General features: G+C 47.7%; 1 protein-coding gene across 7 annotated transcripts in view; it reads right to left on the bottom strand.

The window, feature by feature from the left end:
- The window catches only part of Adck1 (aarF domain containing kinase 1), a 102273-nt gene that overhangs the window by 47352 nt on the left and 32316 nt on the right, over positions 1-22605 (bottom strand). For 5 of the 7 annotated variants that reach the window (XM_021178948.2, XM_021178949.1, XM_021178947.1 and 2 more), the window contains one exon: positions 13763-13966. The exons of the other annotated variants lie outside the window; for them this stretch is intronic. In XM_021178948.2, coding sequence (XP_021034607.1) covers positions 13763-13966 — 204 coding nt within the window. The remainder of the gene's footprint in view (positions 1-13762; positions 13967-22605) is intronic. 7 annotated transcript variants of the gene reach the window in all.

Below are 22605 nucleotides of genomic sequence, written 5' to 3'. Positions count from 1 at the left end.
TCATTGGGAAGAGAGGCCCCTTGGTCTTGCAAACTTTATATGCCTCAGTACAGGGGAATGCCAGGGCCAAGAAGTGGGAGTGGGTGGGTAGGGGAGTGAGTGGGGAGGGTCTGGGGGACTTTTGGGATAGCATTTGAAATGTAAATGAAGAAAATACCTAATTAAAAAAATAAATTAAAAAAAAACCAACTGTGTCTGCCCTTGCTCTGGGTGTGTGGCACCATGTCCCAGTCACTCCACAGGACGAAGTCTCCTCTGCCCACAGCGGCAGCTGGTTTAAGAGCATAGAGTCATAAGAATTCCCCTCTCTTCCCTTAGCACATGGCCACTTTCCACAGCATAACCCCTGGGCTATCCACAAAATTCTCTTGAAGACTTGTCCTGGAGTCCCCTTTCAGGAAAGCCTACTAAGATGAACATCCACCATGCCGCCAGCACTTGGTCCATGCTGGCAGTTATGTTCGCTGGCAGAGCTGAAACCCCACCTCCAGCCATCTATTCTTTCTTTCTTTTTTTTTTTCCCTTTGGTTTTTTGAGACAGGGTTTCTCTGTGTAGCCCTGGCTGTCCTGGAACTCACTCTGAAGACCAGGCTGGCCTCAAACTCAGAAATCTGCCTGCCTATGCCTCCCAAGTGCTAGGATTAAAGGCGTGTGCCACCAGTGCCCAGCTCAGCCATCTATTCTTAAACCATCACCACCAGCAAAGCCATTTGTGGCTCATGAGGAGAGAATCACCAGCACTGGCGAAGCCCCCAGCAGCCTGCAGGACCATCCCCCTTCTAGTTATGGAGGCAAGCGAGGCTATAGGCCCTGTTCTGAGAGGACATGAGGATGCTGCAGTCCTTCTGACAGTTCTGAGGGCTCAGGGACAGCTGTCAGAATGACCATAACATCTGTCCTCTACCAGCTGGTGACACTCACACTCTGAGATCTAGGGGCTGGCAGGAGGAAATGAACACCAACCTTGCCCCACTCCACAGAGCCTCCCCATATGGCACTGCACAGGTCCTTTCTAGCAGTCTCGCGACCTTGGCTCTCTGCCAAAAAAATCTTCCAATCAGCCCCAGGCACGCATCCATGCCTGGTCAACAACTCACACTCAACCTCTCTTCTCTCTCTGCTTCTTCCTTCCTCTTCCGCCTTCCCTCTTTCCTGCCCCCCCCCAATCTGATTTAATTTTTAGTTATAGCTATAGCCTCTACTAACATCTCAGGTCTCTGATTCTTTAACCAGGAAGTATGAATGTGAGGATATCACTTTGACAGGATCTAGACTGACTTAGGGCACAAATCTGGGTGTGTCTGGTTGAGTGTTTGGACTGAGTTACTTGAGGTAAAAAGGTTCACCCTAACTGGGCAGCACCTTTACTAGGGATGCCAGCTGCCTCACACTCCTGTTGCCATGGCTTCCATCATGGCCGCCTACACGCATGAGCTGTGAGCCAAATGGACCTTTCCTTCCTTAAGCTGCTCCTGTCAGAGCTACCAAAAGGTAAGGAATACAGAGAACACTCCTGAACCCGGTATGAACCCAGCTAGGCCAAGTTAAGAGACCTGATCTGTAATGTTACAAAACAAAACAACAGGGTGGGCTTGTTCTCTTCTGGGGCAAAGTTGAGACTGCAAGGCCGGGGGCAGCTGGTCATGGAGAAAACTGTATGACCTGCAGAGGAGAGGTGAGAGGAGAGGGGAGAGTTCAAAAAACTGCACCAAAGCCCACCTCAGCCCCTCTCCAGGTTTATGCCCTGGAACGTCATCATGTAAGTTAAGACCCTTGCACTGCAACTGGCTAAATTAAATGAGGTCATACTGTAGCAAGGTGGGCCAGCAGTCTAGTGACAAGAATCATTATAAAAAAGGCAAAGTGACACAGAGCTAAGAGGTTCAGGCCATGCAGCTTCAAACCAACACCAGGGACTGGCAGCAGCTGGCAGGAGCTGGATGAGAAAGGACAGACCCTCCCCAAATCCTGCAAATGGGGGGCAGGTGGCTCAGGCCCAGCTCGACCTCTAGCCTCTGGAACCAGGAGAGAGTGATTCTAACTTTTCAAGGCCCCAGCCTGAGCAGACAGTTTCTAAAGCTCTTGCAAAACAACAGAGTTGTCTCTTCTCAGACCAGGCTCTGCAGTGAGAGCAGGAGGTGAAGGCCTGAGATCACCCAGCACAGGACAGATGCCAAGCCCTAAACACAGGATTCTGTGACCTCACGGATGGATGGATGGAAATATCTTTTCTTCAAAGTCCACAAGAGACCACGAGGTCTCAAGGGAAGAGTGGAGACTTCTTACCCTTGGGGTCCAGCCTGACTGCTCAAGACCAGACTCCCATGAGACACTAAACTTTCACCCTAGGCCATTACAATCCAGGAGGAAGAACATGAGAGTAGGGACACATGTGTTCGACTCTCCTTTCTACCACCCAGACATTCCACTCCAGGCCAGCTTCCTCACTTAGGGTATGCAGGGTTGAACCAGGTTTCTAAACCCTTGTGTTAGTTTGAAAGAAAATGGCCCCCATAGGCTCATAGGGAGTGGCACTATTAGGTGTGGCCTTGTTGGAGGAAATGTCACTGAAGATGGGCTTTGAGGTTTCAGAAGCTCAGGCCAGGTCTAGTGGCTCACTGTCTCTTCCTTCTGCCTGCCCGATCTATCTGAATGTAGAACTCTCAACTACCTGTCCAGTACCATGTCTGCCTGCACGCCGCCATGCCTCCTGCTATGATGATAATGGACTAAACCTCTGAACTGTAAGCCAGCCCCTGATTAAATGTTTTCCTTTATAAGAGTTGGTCATGTTGTCTCTTCATAACGACAGAAACCCAAACTAACACAACCTTTATGACCCGTCAGCCAAGGTTCTTATGGGTTGCTTCTGCCTAGCACACTTGCTTACTGACAAGCCGGGTGAAGGAAAAGAGCTGTTGGTCACAGCCCAGGAAGACCCAGGAACCAGGGACTTCCTGCTCATGCTCTGAGGGCTCAATGCCTCAGAAGCACAGCCAACGGTTCCTGGCATTTACTCTGCAGCAAGCCCTGTGCTCCAGATGGGTACACCCCTTTTTTTTTTTAATTGACAAGTACTAATTGTGTATAGTTATGAGAGTACAGAGATGACATTTTGATACACACATACAACAGGTAATGCTCAAATCAGAACAGTCAGTGTATCCATCACCTGGAATAGTCATCATTTCTGTAGGGTGAGAACATTTTAAAACCTCTCTTCTATTCTGAAATATACGATATGATACTGCAGACAGTATTCATTCTCCCAGGGAACACTGTGGCTTTTCCTCCTATCAAACTATAACTCCATACCCTCCAGCCAACCTCTCCAGATCTTGCCTCCTTCCTACCCTTCTCAGCCCCTGGTAATATTCTGCTGACTACTTTTAGGTGATGAACTTCTTAAGCTTCCACATATGAAAGAAAACACGCCAGCACTCGCCCCTCAGTGTCTGGCTCATCTCACCTAACACAGTGATCTCAAAATGACATGTTGCTGCAATTAAAGTCTCATTCTTTCTTCTTACTACATAATCTTCTCACATGCAGATACACAACATTTGCTTTGGGGCATTTAGATATTACCTATCCTATCCTAGATACCATGAATACTGCATGACATTACAGATGTCTCTTTGCATGATGAATACTTTAGAGATGGACCCAATACTACTGACTAGTGAACCTTAAGGTAGTCTGATCCAAGCTTCCTGACAGACCTCCACATGGTTTCCACAGTCGATCAGAAAGTGCAAGAGGGGCAGGGAGTGGTAGTACACACCAATAATCCCAGAATTTGGGAGAACCAGGAAGTCTAATCTACATAACTCATTCCAGGCAAACCAGGGATACCCAGCAAGATCCTATTTCAAAAGGAAAAAGAAAAAAAAGAAAAGCATGGAAAATTCTCAGTTCCCTATATTTTTGTCTTTTTGCTAAGAGCCATGTAGTAAGTTCTGGTTTCTTTAAAAACTCAGTTATGTTATGTGAATATGTTTTTGTTTTAATCCCAAGTGTGGGATATGAGACTGCTTCAGAGCAGGTGATTATGATTCACCTGGTGCACTAGCAGGGGCATGATTTTCTCCAGCTACACAGAGTTGAATTCTGGGGACTCTGGAGAGCCCCAAGAGGACCTGTGGAGGCTGCTGCTCCCCCTGCTGCTCCTGGTTAGTATCGTTCTGGTTTGACAAGACGTTGAGGATATCCTGGCAATGAGGATTGGACTTGCCCCAAAGACCCCAATGCCCCTAGTCAGCAGGAAGTAGCCTAAAAAAGGTCTCTGTCCCCTTTCCATGATAACCTTCATCCTCTTTGACATAGTGTGGGAGGTTGAAGGGATTAGGATGGAATGAGGGTTGGAAGGGAGGCAGAGGTATAAGAACCAAATAAAATAGCTAAAAAAAAAAAAAAAAAAAAAAATACGCCAACAAAGCACATCTAATTGGTATGAGATATCTCATTTTCAGGAGGCTGGCTGTGAAGAGGTTGAAGGTTGAAACAGAGTTTTTGCTATCTATCCCAGGCTACTCACTACGTGTCTCAGGCTAGACTCCAACCTGCAGGAATCCCCTTGTCTCAGCCTTCTGCTGGGCTTACAGGTGTGCACCTCCACTCTCAGTGCACATGACTTGAATGTGCCTTTCCCTAATGAGCAATATTGAGTGTTTTCCTCAAATACTTATTAGCCACATATATGTCTTCTTTTGAGAACATCTACCTGTTTCTTGTTGTTTTTTATCTCTGTTGTTTTGAGATACCGACTCACTGGTTGGCCTAGAACTCACTCTGTAGACCAGGCTGGCCTGAAACTCATAGAGATCCTCCTGCCTCTGCCTCCCTAGTGCTGGGACTGAGGGAATATGCCATCACACTTAACTCTTGGTAAATCATATTTTTCTATTGAAGTGGGAATAGGAATTTTTTGTTCTGTTTCTGACAAACCATAGATATTATTCCTTTGCTGAAGAGACAGCTTGCAGATACTTTCTTCCACTCTGCTGGTGGTCTCTTCAATCTGCTGACTGTTTTCTATGTAGACGCTTTCTCGTTCTGTTTAGTTCTGTTCCTGTCTATGCTTCTGAGGGTTACCTAAGACATCACTGCCCAGGCAAGGGTTCTGAGGCATTTCAATATGGCTTATATCTTTCCATCCTTACCACGGACTTATTAATACACAGGTTCTTTGATCACCCCTGACTACAGACAAGGAAACCAAGGCCCCAAAGATCTTACCCAGGATAGCACAGAGCACCTGGAGCTCAAGCAGGACTCCAATTCCAAGTCAGACAGTCTCCACTCACCCAACGCTCCTCTGCTAGGTGGTTTTGGATGCAAGCCTGAGGGAATCCCTGAGACCATAAGCCAGCGTAGAGAAGACAAGATGACCAGGCAAAGCACAGGACCACAAGAGGGTCCATCTAACCTCCCTGGGGAGCCAGTGAAGGCTTCAAGAAAACAGAAGCGATCAAATTCTAGAATAACATTAAAGAACATATATTAAAACCTACTATATACCAAGTCTAAGTTGGGCACCATAGAAGACTCAGTACTGGAATGTAATAAATTACAAGTCCTAAAAGGGGCCGCTGATCCTGACTGGGGGACCTGAGGAAGCCACAGAAGGAAGCTTCATAGAAAAGGAAGCTTCATAGAAAAGCTGTACATGGGCTGGTGAGATGGCTCAGTGGGTAAGAGCACCCGACTGCTCTTCCGAAGGTCCAGAGTTCAAATCCCAGCAACCACATGGTGGCTCACAACCATCCGTAACGAGATCTGGCGCCCTCTTCTGGAGTGCCTGAAGACAGCTACAGTGTACTTACATATAATAAATAAATAAATCTTTAAAAAAAAAAAAAAAGAAAAGCTGTAGATAAGGACCCCACGTGGAATGGGGCTACCCGCTAAAAGGCAGGTGGTGATGGTTAGACTCAGCAGTTCAAACAATGAGAACAAGCCCAATGAGCACACAGGGGTAGCGGGGAGGGGTTGAGGGAAGGGATGGGAATGAGAACAGAATGAAACAGGACACATGCAGGAGACAGCTCAGCAGCTAAAAGCACTCACTACTCTTACAGAGGACCCAGGTTCAGTTCCCAAAACCCATATAGTGGCTCTAAACCATCTGTATCCCAATTCCAGGGGATCTGACTCCTCCTACCTCTGACCACTGTGGGCCTAGGCACGCACACATGTAGATAAAAGACTCATACACAGAGAAAACACAGAGGAGCCCTAGAGCAGTCCAGAAGGACAGGCTGTAAGACTGAGAGAACGGTTCCCACAGCTCTTGCTCTTCCCACCATGGGGCTCTCTTCACAGACAGGAGAGCCACCTGAGCCAGGCATAGTGGTACACGCCTTAAATCCCAGCCCTTGGAGACAGAGGAGGTGGCTCTCTATGAGTTCGAGGCCGGCCTGGTTTACAGGGTGAAACCCAAAACACCCAGAACTACATAGAGAGACCCTGTCTCAAGAAGAAAAAAAAGGACATAAAAGTTACAGTCAACAGAGGGAAGGTGCCCGGTGGAAAGACTGAGCGGTGGGGGAGAGGGGACCAGGCTGAGCCAGGGCAGAGCTAGAAAACGGCCAGAGCAGAGACTCAGCAGACAACGAGAGGATCAGATTAAGAAGGACGGGGCTAGGGTTGGGGACATCAAAAAAAGGACTATCCAGGCTGTGTGGCCACTACCTCGCCTGCCTCTCCTCCAGTGACTAATGGCAGGCCATCCATTGTGGCTGACATTAATGCTTCTCGCCATCCGTCTCCTACTCATTAAATTACCATTTTATGGCCAAAATCTTTCTCTCTCATAATTGATAAAAATCTCCTTTTGATGTTTGGCATTATTGAGGGAAAATGTTTTTTATTCTTCATTATGTTTTTAATATAAATGTATTTTTTTTTTATTGAGATCTGCTGGGAAGGCAGGATGAGGACAAGCCAGGAGGAGGGTAACGCTCCCTTCCCCCTCCCCCTGCTTCCTCATCCCAGCTGCGTGGCTACCAGATCCTTCTGTTCCATTCCCAGACCACTCACTTGGTGGCCTTCTTAGGGACAATCTGGGAGACAAGATGGGTGCCAGGACAAACAAAGGTGGCATTCAGGCCAGGAGAAGCAGCTCAAAGGACAGCTGAGTCGAACAATGAGATCCTATAGATGACTGCAGGCCAGTGAGGCAGGCTGACCTCAGCAGGCCCGGCCAGAGTATGAACGCCAGGAACCAGGAACCAGGGAGCAAGGACCCCCCCCCCACCTCCCAAGGAGAAGGGCTAACACAATTTCTGCACAGGAGGAGCTCAAGAAATACCATGAGGTCAGAGAGTACAGTGTTCTAACAGTCCGCCTGAGCTCACCTTCCCGAGTCTACAGAAAAAGAAGCAGGAAATAGCCCGAGGCCACAAAACTACTATTGTATTGATTCAATACAAACATCAAGTGTCATGTGAGGGTCCCCTCAAGGGCCACATGGAGAACTGAGGTGGTTTATCTGTGCTCCGTCCTGCCTAGGTCACTGTGTCCAGATACTGGAGTAAATGTTACTAAAGATGGATTTTCCCCGTTTCCTTTGGCCTGGGGACTGACGTCAGAGCCAGAGCCTTGAGAAAGCTAGGCAAGCACTCTTCCACTGAGCTACACAGGAAATCCAAAACCCAGCCCCTGGGTTGTAAGACATTGCCTCACCATGTAGACCAGGCTGGCCTCCAACTCTCAATCCTCCTGTCTCCACCTCCACAGTACTGGGACTACAGACCTTCGCATCCAGTTTATTAGTAAAACAGGTTGCCCTCCATATGTGAGTGGGCCTCATGCGATCAGATGATATCCCTGAAGCAAGAGGGGATCCTGCCAGCAGATGGCCTTCACGGTTGAACCTGAACTACACTATTGGTTCTTACTAGGATTCTGGCATGACCGCTCTGCCAGTTTTGGACTTGTCAGCCTAGACAATCACATAATCCAGATTTTAAACAAATCTATCTTTCTACATATCTATACGCATGCATACATCCAGAGATACAATACAATCATGTCTCATTACTTCAGTGTCTCTGGATAACCCAAAATAACATAGGAATGAAACTGTTCCCAGCCCTAGTGAAGAGGCAAGAGCCCAAGGGAAAACCTGCCTGCAGGGGACACTTTATCCTGCTTCTCACCAAGATTTCCCTGAGCCAGCAGCACTTCTGTGCTCCCTGCCCAGACTAGCCCTTCACCTACCTCTCCTTCCTTCCTGTCTTTGTTCTGGTGGGTCCTTGTACCCCACAGTGTTGTCTTTCTGGCCAGGACCACCATGTTGAATAAGCAGCTGACATCTTTAGGGTAGGAGTTTCCTATCTTTTCTGAACTTTTGATTCAACCCAGAACAAAACAGGACCAATCATCCTCCACGTGCCCCTGTGAGCTCATACAAAAATGAATGTATGTACCTGGTATACAACAGCACCCCACATCTCTTCTGAATCTCCACAGAAATTCCAGCCTCATGTTCCACGGAGAATACTAAGTCCCTACAGCATATAGCACTCATGAAAAGACATTGCATCCATTCCTAGCAACTATTAACAACAAAATAAAGTCAATTCTATATCCCAGCACCCCTGGTAGGGGAGTTCAATGACAAAAGACAGACATAAACATGTTTCAGAGGTCACAAACCAAGCAAGGGCTTCCCTTAACAAAGGCTGGAGTTTCTAGACTAAACTGTAGCCAGTGACGTCATTCTCTTTAACTTCTCCTAAAAGTTTAGGGGTGAAGGAGCCTCTGTCCATGGTTGCCATTTTGCTTACTCTGTTTTCTTTTCCTTTATTTCAGCATAGCCTCACTCGCATATCACAGGCTAGCCTCAAACTCATGATCCCAGCGTCTCAAGAACTACGATATGGATGTCCATACCATGTCTACATGCGTGGATCATTTGTAAACATGTTACATCCTGACTTGCTTGTGTCCATGGAGAGACATGCCTATGCAGGTGTGTGTCTGCAATTAAAGATGGCAGTGCCAGTGTAGCTGACAAAGATGACAGTGCCAGTTTAGCTGATAATCATTATGATCACTTCCTGGGCGCCACTCGCCCACTTATAAAAGATAACCACATCTGCTGGACATGAGGGTGCATGCCTTTAATCCCAGCACTCGAGAAGGAGAGGAAGGAAGATCTCTGTGAGTACAAGACCAGCCTGGACTACAGAGTGAGTTCCAGCACAGCCAGGGCTACACGGAGAAACCCTGTCTTGAGAAATAAACAAACAAAAAGGTAACCACATCTCTGCATCGCTGAGACAATGAGGCTCAGTGTATCCTGCCTTCCTTTCTCCCGTATCTCTATGTCATTCTCTTCAGCTTCCCTTGCTCAGTCTCCTTCTCCAGTTCATCCACGCCCTCAGGCTCACATTCTGAAAAGAACATTGCAGGCCTTTCAGAACATGGCCTCAGCTCCTAAACACTATAGTCTAGTCAGCAAAGCTCAGCCACCTCCCGGCTTCTGCCTCTGCTACCACTACACCTTGGCTGAGCCCACATCACCCCCAGTGTGCCCTTCCTCCCATCTGTAACTTCGCTAATCCCGCTCATCTTTGAAGAACCTGGGTCACATGCCACATGCTTCTGAAAGTCTCCATTTGCTTGAATGAGATCCCTCTCTCTCCTGCAAACCCGTTGGACCCTTGTGTAACCAGGCATTACCTTGATCAACCTATCTCACACCATGGGGTCTGGAGTGAGGTCAAACCATAATTGGCCACATCAGGGTCTAAAACCTGCTTCTGTTCCCACACATTCCAGCTGTTTCTACAAGCAAGAAAAAGAAGGAAGAGGAAGATCAGGTGCTGAGCCTCCAAATCACAGGCTGTTATAACTGGAGGATGGGCTCGCGGTTCTTCGGGGGACTCATGCATGAGATCAAAGACTGAGAGCAGGTCGGGTGGGGGCAGAATGCTTGTTTAATGATCAGGAAGGAAAGAGAGATGGGAAGAGGCTAACAAATCCTGTCAAGGGTCCCTGTGATGGTCAGTCTTTGATGGTTATCAGAACTGTTACAGAAATGAACCTGCTCCCAGTGTCTATAAAGAATTCTCTACATTGGGTTAGTTGAGGTAAGAAGACACACCTTAAAAGCGTGTGGCAGGCTATACAGAATAAAAGGAGACAGAGCTAATCAGTGGTGCTCCTTGTCCTCCACCTCCTGGTGACAGGTGCATGGTGATAGCCTCGGACATGCCGCCACACTTTACCTTCACAACGAGAGCCAAATAAACCCCTCCTTTCCTAAGTTGCCTCTTCTCACATATTTACCACAGCAACAAGAAGAGTAACTATTACAGTTCTAGGTGGCCTAACTCCTCCCAGTGGGTCCTTCCTACTACAGGTGGATGGCCTGACTCCAAAGCCGGGGCCTTTTAAAACACAGATCTTTAGAGGACAGTTATTCAAACTTCAGCAACAGTCAACTGACTCATGACTCGGGCCTGTACCTGCCCCGATTGTGGCGGATATCAGTCTGGTCTCCTTGGACCATGCCCAAGAATAAAAAGAGCCTGAATCTCATCCTTCAGGGTACCCCTTGTGAGGAAAGGGCCAGGGCTCCCACACATATCCCTGACTTGTAAACTCAGGTGCCACCTGCTGACCGAACGAGGTACTGCATTTGGACCTGTGGCCCTAAGAGTAGTCAGAACAGCTGAGATACTCAACTCAGTCCAGACCAAGGTCACTTCTGAGACAGGAGAAAATGTCCCTGCCACTTTAAGACCCACCAGTTCTTGGGCCTTCTCCTATTATTTCCTGCTGCCTTTCACTTAGCTTAGTGGCCCCCAAAACTCTTCTGAGCCAGTCCCTATGCACAGATGAAGACCTCCAGTGACCTTTTTCTCTATACCGTGGTACCACCTGATGTCCAGGGGTAGGACCTCACCTGGAACCAAGTGTTACCAGGGGGCAAAGAACACAGCAATGATGTTGTCTCTGTCTTATACCCCATCCCTATAGTGGGAACAACCCTCTCAGACCAGCCTCAACAACCTGGAACAGGAAAAGGTTTGAATACACAAAAGACTCTCAGGGACTCTGTGGATGGGCAGGGTCCTAAAGAAACATATGAACCAAGGTGTCGGGGCCAAAGCAGCATGCTAAGCTACAGCTCCTGCCTACCCCTATCTGTAGTTTTTGAACTCAGGATGACCTTAAAACCTAGCCAAGGACAAGAGAGCTAAGAAAACGGTGAATGCTAAATGTTCAGCTTCTCCCAGCTACATCCTGGGGACCAGGGATGGAGCCCGCTGCTGCAGGGGTCCTACAGCCAGAGAGAGCAGGAATTTGTACAGTTCATCACACTGTCCTTAAAGAAAGAGTTCTTCCCAAGCAGGTCATGGGAGGGGCTGGAACAGGAGGGGGTGCAGAGTGAGTGACTTCCTCCGCCCTCACACCCCCACACTCACCTACCCAGCCTCCCACACAGCCCCTTTCCCCTCCCCTCCGCCCACAGATGACAGAGCATTTCCCTAGAGAACAAACGCCACTTTCATGGGGGGGGGGGGAGACTCTGATTGGGTACCTATGGAGCCTGTGGTAAGAAACCCGAGGTTTCTAAGCTCCCCAGAAGTGAGGGACAGCCCATGTTCTAGTTTCATCTAGAACCCAAATGAAAGTGTCACTATCTCAGGAGGACTACAGACAAACAGAGGCAGTGGTCACACAGCCATTAGGCTTATTCCTACAAAGCTGGAGGAGACTGGAGAAGACACCACGAATCTTTAGGAGACATCTTCCAACCCTAAAAACCCTGCAGCCAGCTGGGGGGGGGGGGGGGCACCATGACTGAAGACACTCTGACTTTTTACCTCCCTCTGCCCTGGCCTGATCTAGAAGGCAGTGACCTGCTCTTGCCCCACTCCTTACTCCGAAGCTTCTAAGAGTTAATCTTCACCCCAACCCCCACCCTCACATCTTCCCCTGCTGAGTTGCCACATGCCAGCAATGATGTGCTCAGCACTGTTATTACAGTGACTTATTTCGTTTTAGCTTGGGGAGGGGGATGAATCTCACACTGCTGGAAGCCAGAGGCCAACAGTCTCAGCAAGAAGCAAAGGCATGCTGGCTAGCACCAAGGCCAGCCCCGTGGTTCCTGCTGCCCGTGGTTCCTCTATCCAAGTCCTGCTCCCCCTAGCCTCCAACTTTCTCCCTGACTCTAGCCCTAAGTCAATCTGCCTCTCACTCCTTCTCCCTCTGGATGAAATGTTCCTCAGAGCAAGGCAGCTGGAGGCATCTGTGCCTGCCCAGGGCCCCACACGTGTGGTCAGATCACGAGCCTCTCTGCAGGCCAAGCCATTGCTGATACACAAGATCTCTTTAGCTGGCTGCTGGCTGCTTACTACCAGCTCCACAAGTCAGTTAAAAAAAACAAAAATCAGAAAACAAAAACAAACCAAAACCTGGGAAAGGTCATTTTGCCTATTAAACACTGATTCCTAGTATACACCTTACTATTCAGGTGCTGCCAGTCCAGAGGAAATGGACTGTCATGGTCTTCATCCCTAAAGGTTTTCTGATTTGCAATAGAATGGCCTGATGCCAATCAAGCCACAATGCAACCCTTGGAGGGGGCTGAGTTGTGTGGGCCTGATTCAGACAGTCTAGGGAGGTCATGGACAACTGGCCTAGCATCATCACCTGGCAGGCAGGGACTATAGTAAAAAGCATGCCAGGCAGAACAGGCACCAAGACCACAGGCTGTGACGGCTAGGAGTGCACAGTGAGAGCGGATGGGCAGAGCACGGGACAGGAGCCTCTGTTTGTTCTCCATTCTCCTCTATAATCTTCATGCCATGTACGGTGGGCACTGTGGTCTTCCTCATTTTACAGAAAAGGAGAGGTGACAAGCGCTAGGTCCATCCGGAGCCCTAACTCAGGTTACCAGGACACCCAATCCCCTCCCCCCTACCCATGCTGCAGCAGTCATGAAATAGGTGGGTGGTAGAGACCAGGTGGAATGTGCAGTTGTGCCTCAAAAGACTTATTAAGGGTTTTATTTTATTCTCTTTGCGTGTGTATGCATGTGTGTGTGTGTGTGTGTGTGTGTGTGTGTGTGTGTGTGCTGTCCTGGAACTCACTAGGTAGACCAGGCTGGCCTCAAACTCACAAAGATCCATCTGCCTCCATTTCCTAAGAGCTGGGATTAAAGGCCTTGCCATCATGCCCAGCAGGACTCGCCAGAGGCAGTCAACAAAAGAATACAGCACCTTGCACCTTGGGTGGCAGCTAAGAGTAAACTTCCCATTTCTGGGAGATCAAGCAGGCTCCATAAGGGTCTACCAGAGCTTTTTCCAGGGAAGCCAGTGCAGCGCACTGGATGGTGTGCTGACGTCATCCTATGCGCAGAGTGCTGCCCTCCATCCCTCAGCTGTAAAATGGAGTCAGTGAAAGTTCTCACCTCACACTGTGAGGACCAACTGTGACAGTGTAGCACACAATAGTTATCAGCGTGCGGTAACCCCCAGGGGCTGACAGACAGAATTAGATTGAAGTGGCTGGATCCTCCTAGGTTACCAGCCAACACTGTTGAATACAGACTTCTCTTAGTTCAGCTAGTGATGGCCTCTGAAGCTCCTTCCAGCTTCTGGTTCAGCACTGAATGTTGCTGAGACATGTGATTCTGCATCAGTGATGGATCCTAGGCCCAGGCAGCAAGAACTCCACTGGAGCCTTCTGTAAAGGCTCACTTTTCGATCTGGTCCCTCCCTGCTCCAGAATAACAAGGTACCTCCTTGCCCAGCTCTTCTCGGATGACCTGCCGGACCTCTTGCATGCTGCTCTGTGGGGCTTGACTGTGCAACACCTTCAGTGTGCTGGTGTACTCTTCTGGCAGCAGGTAGTCCAGTGCCCCCAGGTGCTGGCCCACCTTGATGAAAGTGCCCCGGTTGGCACAGCAGAGCTCACAGAGACGCCTGGCAGAGCGGAGATGCACCTGCAGGTGACAGACGAGCAAGAGGAGTGAGTGCAGTCTGTTCCCTGAGCGGCATTCCATTCTCCTGCCTCTCTGATCAATCACCTTTGGTTACTCCCCAGTGCCCTGGGCAGCAGATACACCACACACACACACACACACACACACACACACACACACACACACACGCACACACACGCACACACACGCACAAATACAAACTCATGTACGTATATACACATACATACATAAGACACACACACACATATACACACACATATACACACACCCTCTTTTTTCATCTTTTACTTTAACGTTTTCCTTGTCCTCAGTGCAGTCAGTTCTAATCTCACACTGAGCCCAGCCTCTGCACACAGCCTGGAGCTTCCAGTCTCCTCCCATTCCATCAAAGCTTAACTGGTTGGAGCATCATTCCCCACAAATGAGTATTCACAGCTATTAACCAAGACTTAAATATACTGACTCATTCAAGGGTATACTGAGCTATCTCACTTTTGCCACCTACTCCTTGACCATCCAACACTTCAAGTTTGTTTGCAACTCTACCACTGACAGGATGATAACAGTAATAACAGTAAATAATAATAATAGCTATTCATATGTATCATTTTTTTTAATCCTCAAAGTAGTTCAGGGTGGCAGAGTTGATACCTTCAGAGATAAGAAAATCAGTCGTCTTATTTAGAAGATAGAGACGAATCCCTGATCGAAGACTACATAACACTGAATCCAGGGCTCTATTCCCTCACATGGAGCAGACTGCTGGGCAGGTTGTCGATGACGGGAGCCTTTGTTTACACCCTGATGTGATTCTGACCTAATAGAGCTGAGAGGTATCCTCACATGCAACCAAGCTGGTCCTCCTGAGTTCTCAGCCCAGCCCAGCTAAGGGTCTTGAGATGAGGTAGTCCTGCCTTGTAGGATGGACAGCTTCTAAGGAAAGATGCACCTTACATATAACTTAGGAAACAATGAGTCCCAGTGTGCTGTGGGGACCTGCTACTGCTTCTACCCATGAACTAACAAAGAAGTTTGAACACTGAAGATGAACTTACACTTTCCGATGATAAGAAGAATAATGAAATAATTGGCAATAAAGCCATGTGAAGAGTTAACAAGGGTGGAAGAAATGTCTCCCCGTATAATTAGTTGCCAGGGGAGCCACACAGCCAACTGTTGCTTTAGATCAACAGTTCTCAACCTGTGCATCAGGAAAGTTTTCACAGGGATCACCTAAGACCATTAGCACAGATATTTATATTATAATCTGTAACGGTAGCAACATTAAGACTAATCTTACAGTTGTGGGTCAGCACAACATGAGGAACTGTACTAAAGGACCTCAGCATAGGAAGGCTGAGAACCGCTGTCTTAGTTACTAAGAAGAGAATGCCGGGGACCTGGAGAGACGACTCAGCAGCTAAGAACACGGGCTGCTCTTGCAAAGGACTTGATTGGCTTCCCAGCACCCACACGGCAGCTCACAACCATCTGTGGCTCCAGTTCCAGGGGATCCAGTGCCTTCTTCTGACCTCCGTGGGCACCTGGCACTCACCTGGTGCACATCCACACATGCAGCCAGACACTGAGACACATAGAATAAAATGTTAAAAATTAAAAACGAAACAAAAAACACTGCAGCCCTATATACCCATGTCCCAGCTCTAGGCTATCTTCAGGCCCACAGGGACCCGGCCATTTTTAACCCTGTATGGTTCTGATGCCCATCACAACCCATTCGAGGGGAAACCTATGTTCCTACAGCTTCACCCTCAGTGGAGTCCTCCAGCCTTGGTGCAGACAGGGTCTGAGAGTCACCAAAGGTAGTTGTTTCCTCTAGCAGGAAACAGTGAGAAAGAAATGAATCCTAAGTTGGAGAGTGACCCCAGAGGAGTCAGAGTTCAGAGGCAGGGAAATGGCCTTAAGAAGTGGAAAGCAAAGCCGGGCGTGGTGGCGCACGCCTTTAATCCCAGCACTTGGGAGGCAGAGGCAGGCGGATTTCTGAGTTCGAGGCCAGCCTGGTCTACAAANGCGGATTTCTGAGTTCGAGGCCAGCCTGGTCTACAAAGTGAGTGCCAGGACAGCCAGGGCTACACGGAGAAACCCTGTCTCGAAAAACCAAAAAAAAAAAAAAAAAAAAAAAAAAGAAGTGGAAAGCAGGAAGTGGAAGTGCAGTTCAGTAGTAGAACACCTATCTAGCATCCATAAAGGTTTCTTCAACCCCTGATGACAAAGAAGGCGAAGCAAAACAAAGCTGGCCAGTGCCAGCTAAGCAGCAGAAGGACAAATGAAACTGGGTAGAGCGGAGGCCATAGCAGGCCAGTGCCAGACAGCAGAAGGGCATATGGAACTAGGTAAAGCAGGGGCCATAGTTGGCCAAGGCTAAGCTGTAGTTCTGAGATGGTTGTGATCCTTATAAGATTAAAACTATTATGGACAGGGGCTGGAGAGATGGCTCAGTGGTTAAGAGCACTGGCTGCTCTTCCAAAGGTCCTGAGTTTAAATCCCAGCAACCACATGGTGGCTCACAACCATCTGTAGTGGAATCCAATGCCCTCTTCTGGTTTGTCTAAAGACAGCAACAGTGTACTCAAATTCATAAAATAAATAAATCTTTAAAAAAAAAAAAAACACTACTCTGGACAAACATCTCAGCTTGTGTGAGCACCCGTGGAGGGCAGTGGCTGAGATCAAGGATCCTGCTCAATCACTCTCCACTTTAATTTTTGAGACAGGCTCTATACTGAAGCTGGACCATCCAGGCTGGCTGGCCAGTGAGCTCCAGGGACTCCCCCAATGCTGTACTTACAGATGCACACCACCACACCCAACCTCTATGTAGGTGGCAGGAATCCAAACTCAGGTTCCCATTTTCACACAGTAGGCACTTTACCAATTCAGCCATTTCCCCTGCCCCTAAAGGTAAAAAAAAACCTTAGTAAACCAAACCCCTATAAGCCGGACCATCTCCACTGCCTCTTAGCTACGGACCCACTGCTTCTTTGATTCCAAGGCGAGGTATCAGGTTTGAGCAGAATGGGAATTCTATGAGGACCAAAAGATGCCAGAGTCACCCTTAATAGTTCTAGTATTCGGCAGAGATGAGCAGTCATCAGAGCCAGGCACTCACTCCAGGGAGCTCAAAGATCAGCAATGGTCCATACTCTACCCCTGTGGTCCCCTTCTGGGAAGTATAATGTGTTGAGCACTTAAAAGTCTGTTCCTATAGATGAGCTAACAAGTCCTTCTACCAGCCAGCAGGCTGCCCAAGATAGGAAGAACTTAGCTGAGTCATCACACCCAGCCTTATTCTTTGCCCCTCATCTCTAGGAGGAGCTGCTGTGTATATTTACTGTTACACCACTAGAATCTCATTGGATCTCTTGTCGCGGTTAGTCATCTTCCACTACTTAATAATTCTTCACATTCAATTTCCCCTGTTCAAATTACTTATGTAATTAGAAGCTGGGTGATACACAGGGCTAAGCCCTAAAATTAAATTTGTAATGATTAAGACAAAAATTGAGGGATTTTTCAGATCAAGAGAAAAACTTAAGTCACAGTTTGTGTGTGTGTGTGTGTGTGTGTGTATACCACTATGTATGTGCATCCTTAAGGTTGCAGCATGCACTGCTGTGCATGCATGTATGTTGTGGGGTGCCCTGAGTGCATGTGGGCCTGTGTGTGTCTGTGTGGTTGTGTGCATGTGTGTCTATGTGTCTATGTGTCTATGTGTCTGTGTGTGCATGTATCTCTCTCTGTATATGTGTGCATACATGTACGTGTGTGTATGTGTATGTATGTGACCTGTCCATTGCATTCTTTAACATTTACATATCTGAGTTGCTGCAAATCTTTAGAAAGAATTAGCCTCATCCAGTGTAGCCCTTCCAAACAGAAGTAGAGTTCATTGCCCCTCATCTGTGACTTGAAACAGTGACAAATGACGATCTCTTGGCACAACAGGATGCTCACCTTTAAACAGTGTTTGAGCAACACAGAGATCCTTGGGTCACTCAAGGCCGAGGAGGCCAGACAACCCTGGCTCACCTGTTAACCTGGGATATCAACCAGCTCTTGGGTACAGAAGCCATGTATCTACAGTATGTTACATATTCAGCCACACAGCCACCAAAAATATAGACTGGTGACAAAGATATATCATATACCCACAAGCCCAGGGTCCATGAGACTGAGTCAGTACCTACTACATACAGCACCCTCATTTCCACTAAAGAAGCCCTGAGGTGACAGCCATCCAGCTTCTAACATACACACACAGTTACACACACTCACATACACACATGCAGAGAGAGAGACAGAGAGAAACAGAGAGAGAGAGAGAGAGAGAGAGAGAGAGAAGCATAGCCACTTACTAAAACTGTAAACTATTCTGTTATGGTGAAAATGCAAATGTCAACAGTCAGCCCTCAGCTCCCTGCTCTGGTCCAGCTCCCACGGGTTCACTGTCCTTTTGGGTCAGAAGCCAGGCTCTTTCTAACATTCAGGAAAGTTACCGACTTAGTACAAAGCTTCTGGCTTTCACCCATTCCACTTGGCACCACACAGTGATGAGCCTACTGGCAGCTCGGAATCCATGGAGGAATTAACGGTTCTGCAACCATTTTCCAGGCATACGTGTACACTTGATGGACATAGCTTCCAGGATCTCCTGACCTCTTCATCCTCTTGCCTCTGGTCCTTAGGCGCCATCCTTGAGCACACACCCTCAGAAGTACAGGAGGGATGGGCTGATACACAAGAGCCGGCTGACAACATAGTACCCGGTGAACTTCCTGGGACATGGAAATGCTCTGGTCTAGGGCCTACACAGTGGGCTAAGTGCACCTGAAATGTGCTTAGTGTGGCTGGGAGACTGTCTGTTAAGTCACTTAAGATGAATGATTGCATGGAGCTAGTGGCTGCTGAAGTAGAAGTAGCCAACTAAGGCCCATCAGCCAGCAGCAGCTATGATAAATACAAAAGCATTTGTCCAGTGCCCTAGTGTAAGTACACACCTGTCCCACAGTAAACACTCAAATACAGGATTCTTTTTTTTTTTTTAGATTTATTTTTATGTGAATACACTGTCTCTCTCTTCAGACACACCAGAAGAGGCCATCGGATCCCCATTACAGATGGTTGTGAGCCACCATGTTGTTGCTGGGAATTGAACTCAGGACCTCTGGAAGAGCAGTCAGTGCTCTTAACCACAGAGCCATCTCTCTAGTCCCAAATACAGGATTTTTAATCTGCATATTATTTCTGGAAACAGGATCTGTCCTTCCACAACACTATGTCTTTCTCTCTATATCCCTCCTCATGCTCCATCTGTCTCTATCTTTCAGTCTATCTCTGGTCTCTGTCACTGTCTGTCTGCTGCCCACCCCGTGTGTGTGTGTGTGTGTGTGTGTGTGGTGTATTTCAATGAACAACCCCAGTTGCCACTCCCCTTTTGTGTAAGACAGAGTCTCCTAACAGACTAAACTTCACTAAGCAGACTAAGCTGGATGGCCAGTGAGCCCCAGGGATGGATCTACCCACCTCTGTGGCTCTTCTCACCCTCACTGGGATTATAAGCACACATCACCATGCTCACCTATTTACACGGGTTCTGAGGAACAAATTTAGATCCTCACACTAGCAAGGCAAGCACTTCACCATCTGAGCCATCTCCCCAGCCCCAGAACAGAGGTCACTGATATGTCCATAAATATTAAACAACTCAGAGTTCAGTGACAATCTCAAAGCCTCACAGCCATGAGTGTTCCAAGCCTTCATCCTCCAGAAACCCAGGCCTGCTTCCTCTGTACCATGTGCATGAAAATGAGCTTTGATGGGAGTTTTGTAAGTCCTGGGATTACAGTGTAGATGTCACCACAATATTAGCTGAGCAGTGGACGTAAGTCTATACAGCCACAATTGTCAACAGCAGACAGGTAAGGTGGCTGCCCGGTCACTCCACATGACAGGCACTGGATCATCACCAGGTTAGGAAGTGAGATGGCCCTGACAGTTGGATTCATTTTAGAAGGATACAAAAGACGTGCTCACCCCTAAACAAGCAAGGAGGGTCATGTGACTTGCTTATCAATGGCATGACACTAGAGTCAGGAACACTTGGGCCCTAATCCTATTTTGCCACTTAACTGTCATCAAACCTTGGTAAGTTGATAAACCCAGAAATCTTGGTCTCTTCCTGAGCAGAAAGGGACAATAATTCTGCCCACCACTGTGGCTAAAATAAAGTAAGACCTAAAGTCAAGCCTAGATCCTGGTCCGGCATACAGCCAGTGCTGAAAACTTAGCAGAAAGGCACAGAAGGTAAACAAATCAATCTTCCCAGGGAATGGAATGTCGAAAACTTAACAAAACCGAGAGCTCCCCACAGATGAAATACAAATGGCTGAAAACATTTTTAAAATGTTGAGCATCCTTAGCCACCAGGGAACTGAAAATTAAAACTACTTTGAGATTTCATTTTATCCCAGTCAGAATGGCTAAGATCCAAAATATAGCTAAGCAGTGGTGGTGTGGGCTTTAATCTCAGCACTCAGGAGGCAGATGCAGGAGAATCCCTGTGAGTTCAAGGCCAACCTGGTCTACAGAGTGAGTTCCTGGACAGCCAGAACTACAAAGAGAAAGCTTGTCTGGAAAAAAGCCAATACATACATACATACATACATACATACATACATACATACATACAAAAACACCTATCTCCATCTCCTCCCTTCAGTATAATAAGCCTGGGTCCCATAACCTAATAGAAAGAAAACTTCACAGACTGTCACTTACTGCAAAGCATCACTATACAGCAAACGTAAATAGCACTTGTAGCACACACCTTGCAATCCCACAACCTGCAGGCTGAGGCAGGAGGCTCATGAGCTTGAGCTCTCTCTGGGTTAATGAGAGAATTCTAAGCTCTCTCACAGAAAGTAAGATGGGACAGAGTGGGGGGATGGAGAGAGGGGATGAAAAGTTAGAAACACACATAGAAATGGAATTATTATTCTAAATATAACTTCAGGGTCCCCTCAGAGATCTCCCATTTCTGTGACTACCTTTGACATCTGGTACCCATTTGCTCACTGGACACCAGCTGTGCCCTTACCCAGTACCTGGCTTCACTGATCAGCTGGATGTACAGGTGCAGTGCCTCCTCGCCAGGAGCCCAACCCCAGCTCCCATCCCCACTGAACGATCACAGAGCAGCTGACATGGAGCCCCTGCCCAGGCATCTTCTCCCTTTTCACTCCCGGCTCAATACCATGCCTTATGATTAACTCATTAACAATGGCCTTGCTGTGATGGGTTTTAATCTGCCTTATATTAATTAAAAGCATTGTTCTTAGAGAGTGTGGTCTGTGGTTTGAGAGTGGGGGACAATGAATGGCTAATAAGATAAACTCTGTGCTGATTAATTGCTGATTTGAGCCAATAGAGCAAAGGCCCAAGGGCTGTTCTCCTTTCCTGCCCGAATCTCTGGGAGCAGAGGCTCCACCTCCCGAACTTGGCAGAAATGAACCAACGTCAGACTGAATCCATTCAGTCCCCGTCAGTACTGAGCAAGGTTTGGGGATGTCATGAGACAGAGGAGCAGATACTCATGTGCCCCACAAATGATGGGTAGAAGTAGGGGACAGTGAAAGACAAGGCCATAGATTCCAAACAGAGCCGACTGAGTCTTGAATCTGACTGGGTATATTGTATGCATGTTTGGCAATGTCATAATGAAGTCATTACATCGTACAGTTAACATATGCCAAAGAGGATGAAGATGACGATGATGACAACAGAGGACACTGAACTGCAGCGCCACTACCATGGGCAAGTCACAGAACCTCTCTCAAGTCAGTCTTCAATCCATCCATAAACACTATCTACCTTGTGAGGTTGGTGGCAAGTGAGGTCACGTATGAGTATGTCTATACCTATTCTAAGGTGTGGTTTCCCTTCCCCCACCTGCTTGAACCTGCTTGCTCAAGGGTGGAGCTTCCTGATCATTCGTCCTGCCACGCCCACTGCTGGACCCTGTCGCTTTGTTGCTTGGAGGCACACACGTGATCGTCCTGCTACTGGACCCCGAGATTACTTGGCGGGAAATCGGGTTCCCTCCCCCTTCCTTTATAACTGAGTGTCTGGAAATAGTAAAATTGAGCTTTGATCAGAATGTTGTCTTAGCTACATTTCTTTCTCTCGCCGCCTAGCCCCTCTTCTCTTCCAGGTTTCCAAAATGCCTTTCCAGGCTAGAACCCAGGCTGTGATCTGCTGGCCGGACACAACACTAAGGGACCTGGAGAAGTGTTCTAATCAAGTATAGTAAGATGCAGAAACACAGACACACTTATCATGAAAGAAGTTTAAGATTTTTTAGTCACAATCCCTGGAAGTCATGGTGTGACACATAGGGCTCCATGAAAACCTACCAGGGTGAGTACAGAGTATGGATAAAAGCCTTTGTTGTGGGTTCTGTGGGAAAGATGGGATGACACAGGACAGTCCGGCTGGCTGAGTCATGACTGCAGGCTGTAGGGAACGGGAGTTATTCCTAGTAGTCTGGGACCTGGTCCTGGACACTTAGAGCCAAGGGAATGAGGCCTTGACTCTCTTATGAATGGAGGAACCAGGGAATA

This window comes from Mus caroli, chromosome 12, assembly GCF_900094665.2.
Source record: "Mus caroli chromosome 12, CAROLI_EIJ_v1.1, whole genome shotgun sequence".
Classification (NCBI taxonomy): Eukaryota; Metazoa; Chordata; class Mammalia; order Rodentia; family Muridae; genus Mus; species Mus caroli.
The sequence above is the reverse complement of the archived record's forward strand: the minus strand, read 5'-3'. Positions and strand labels throughout refer to the sequence as shown.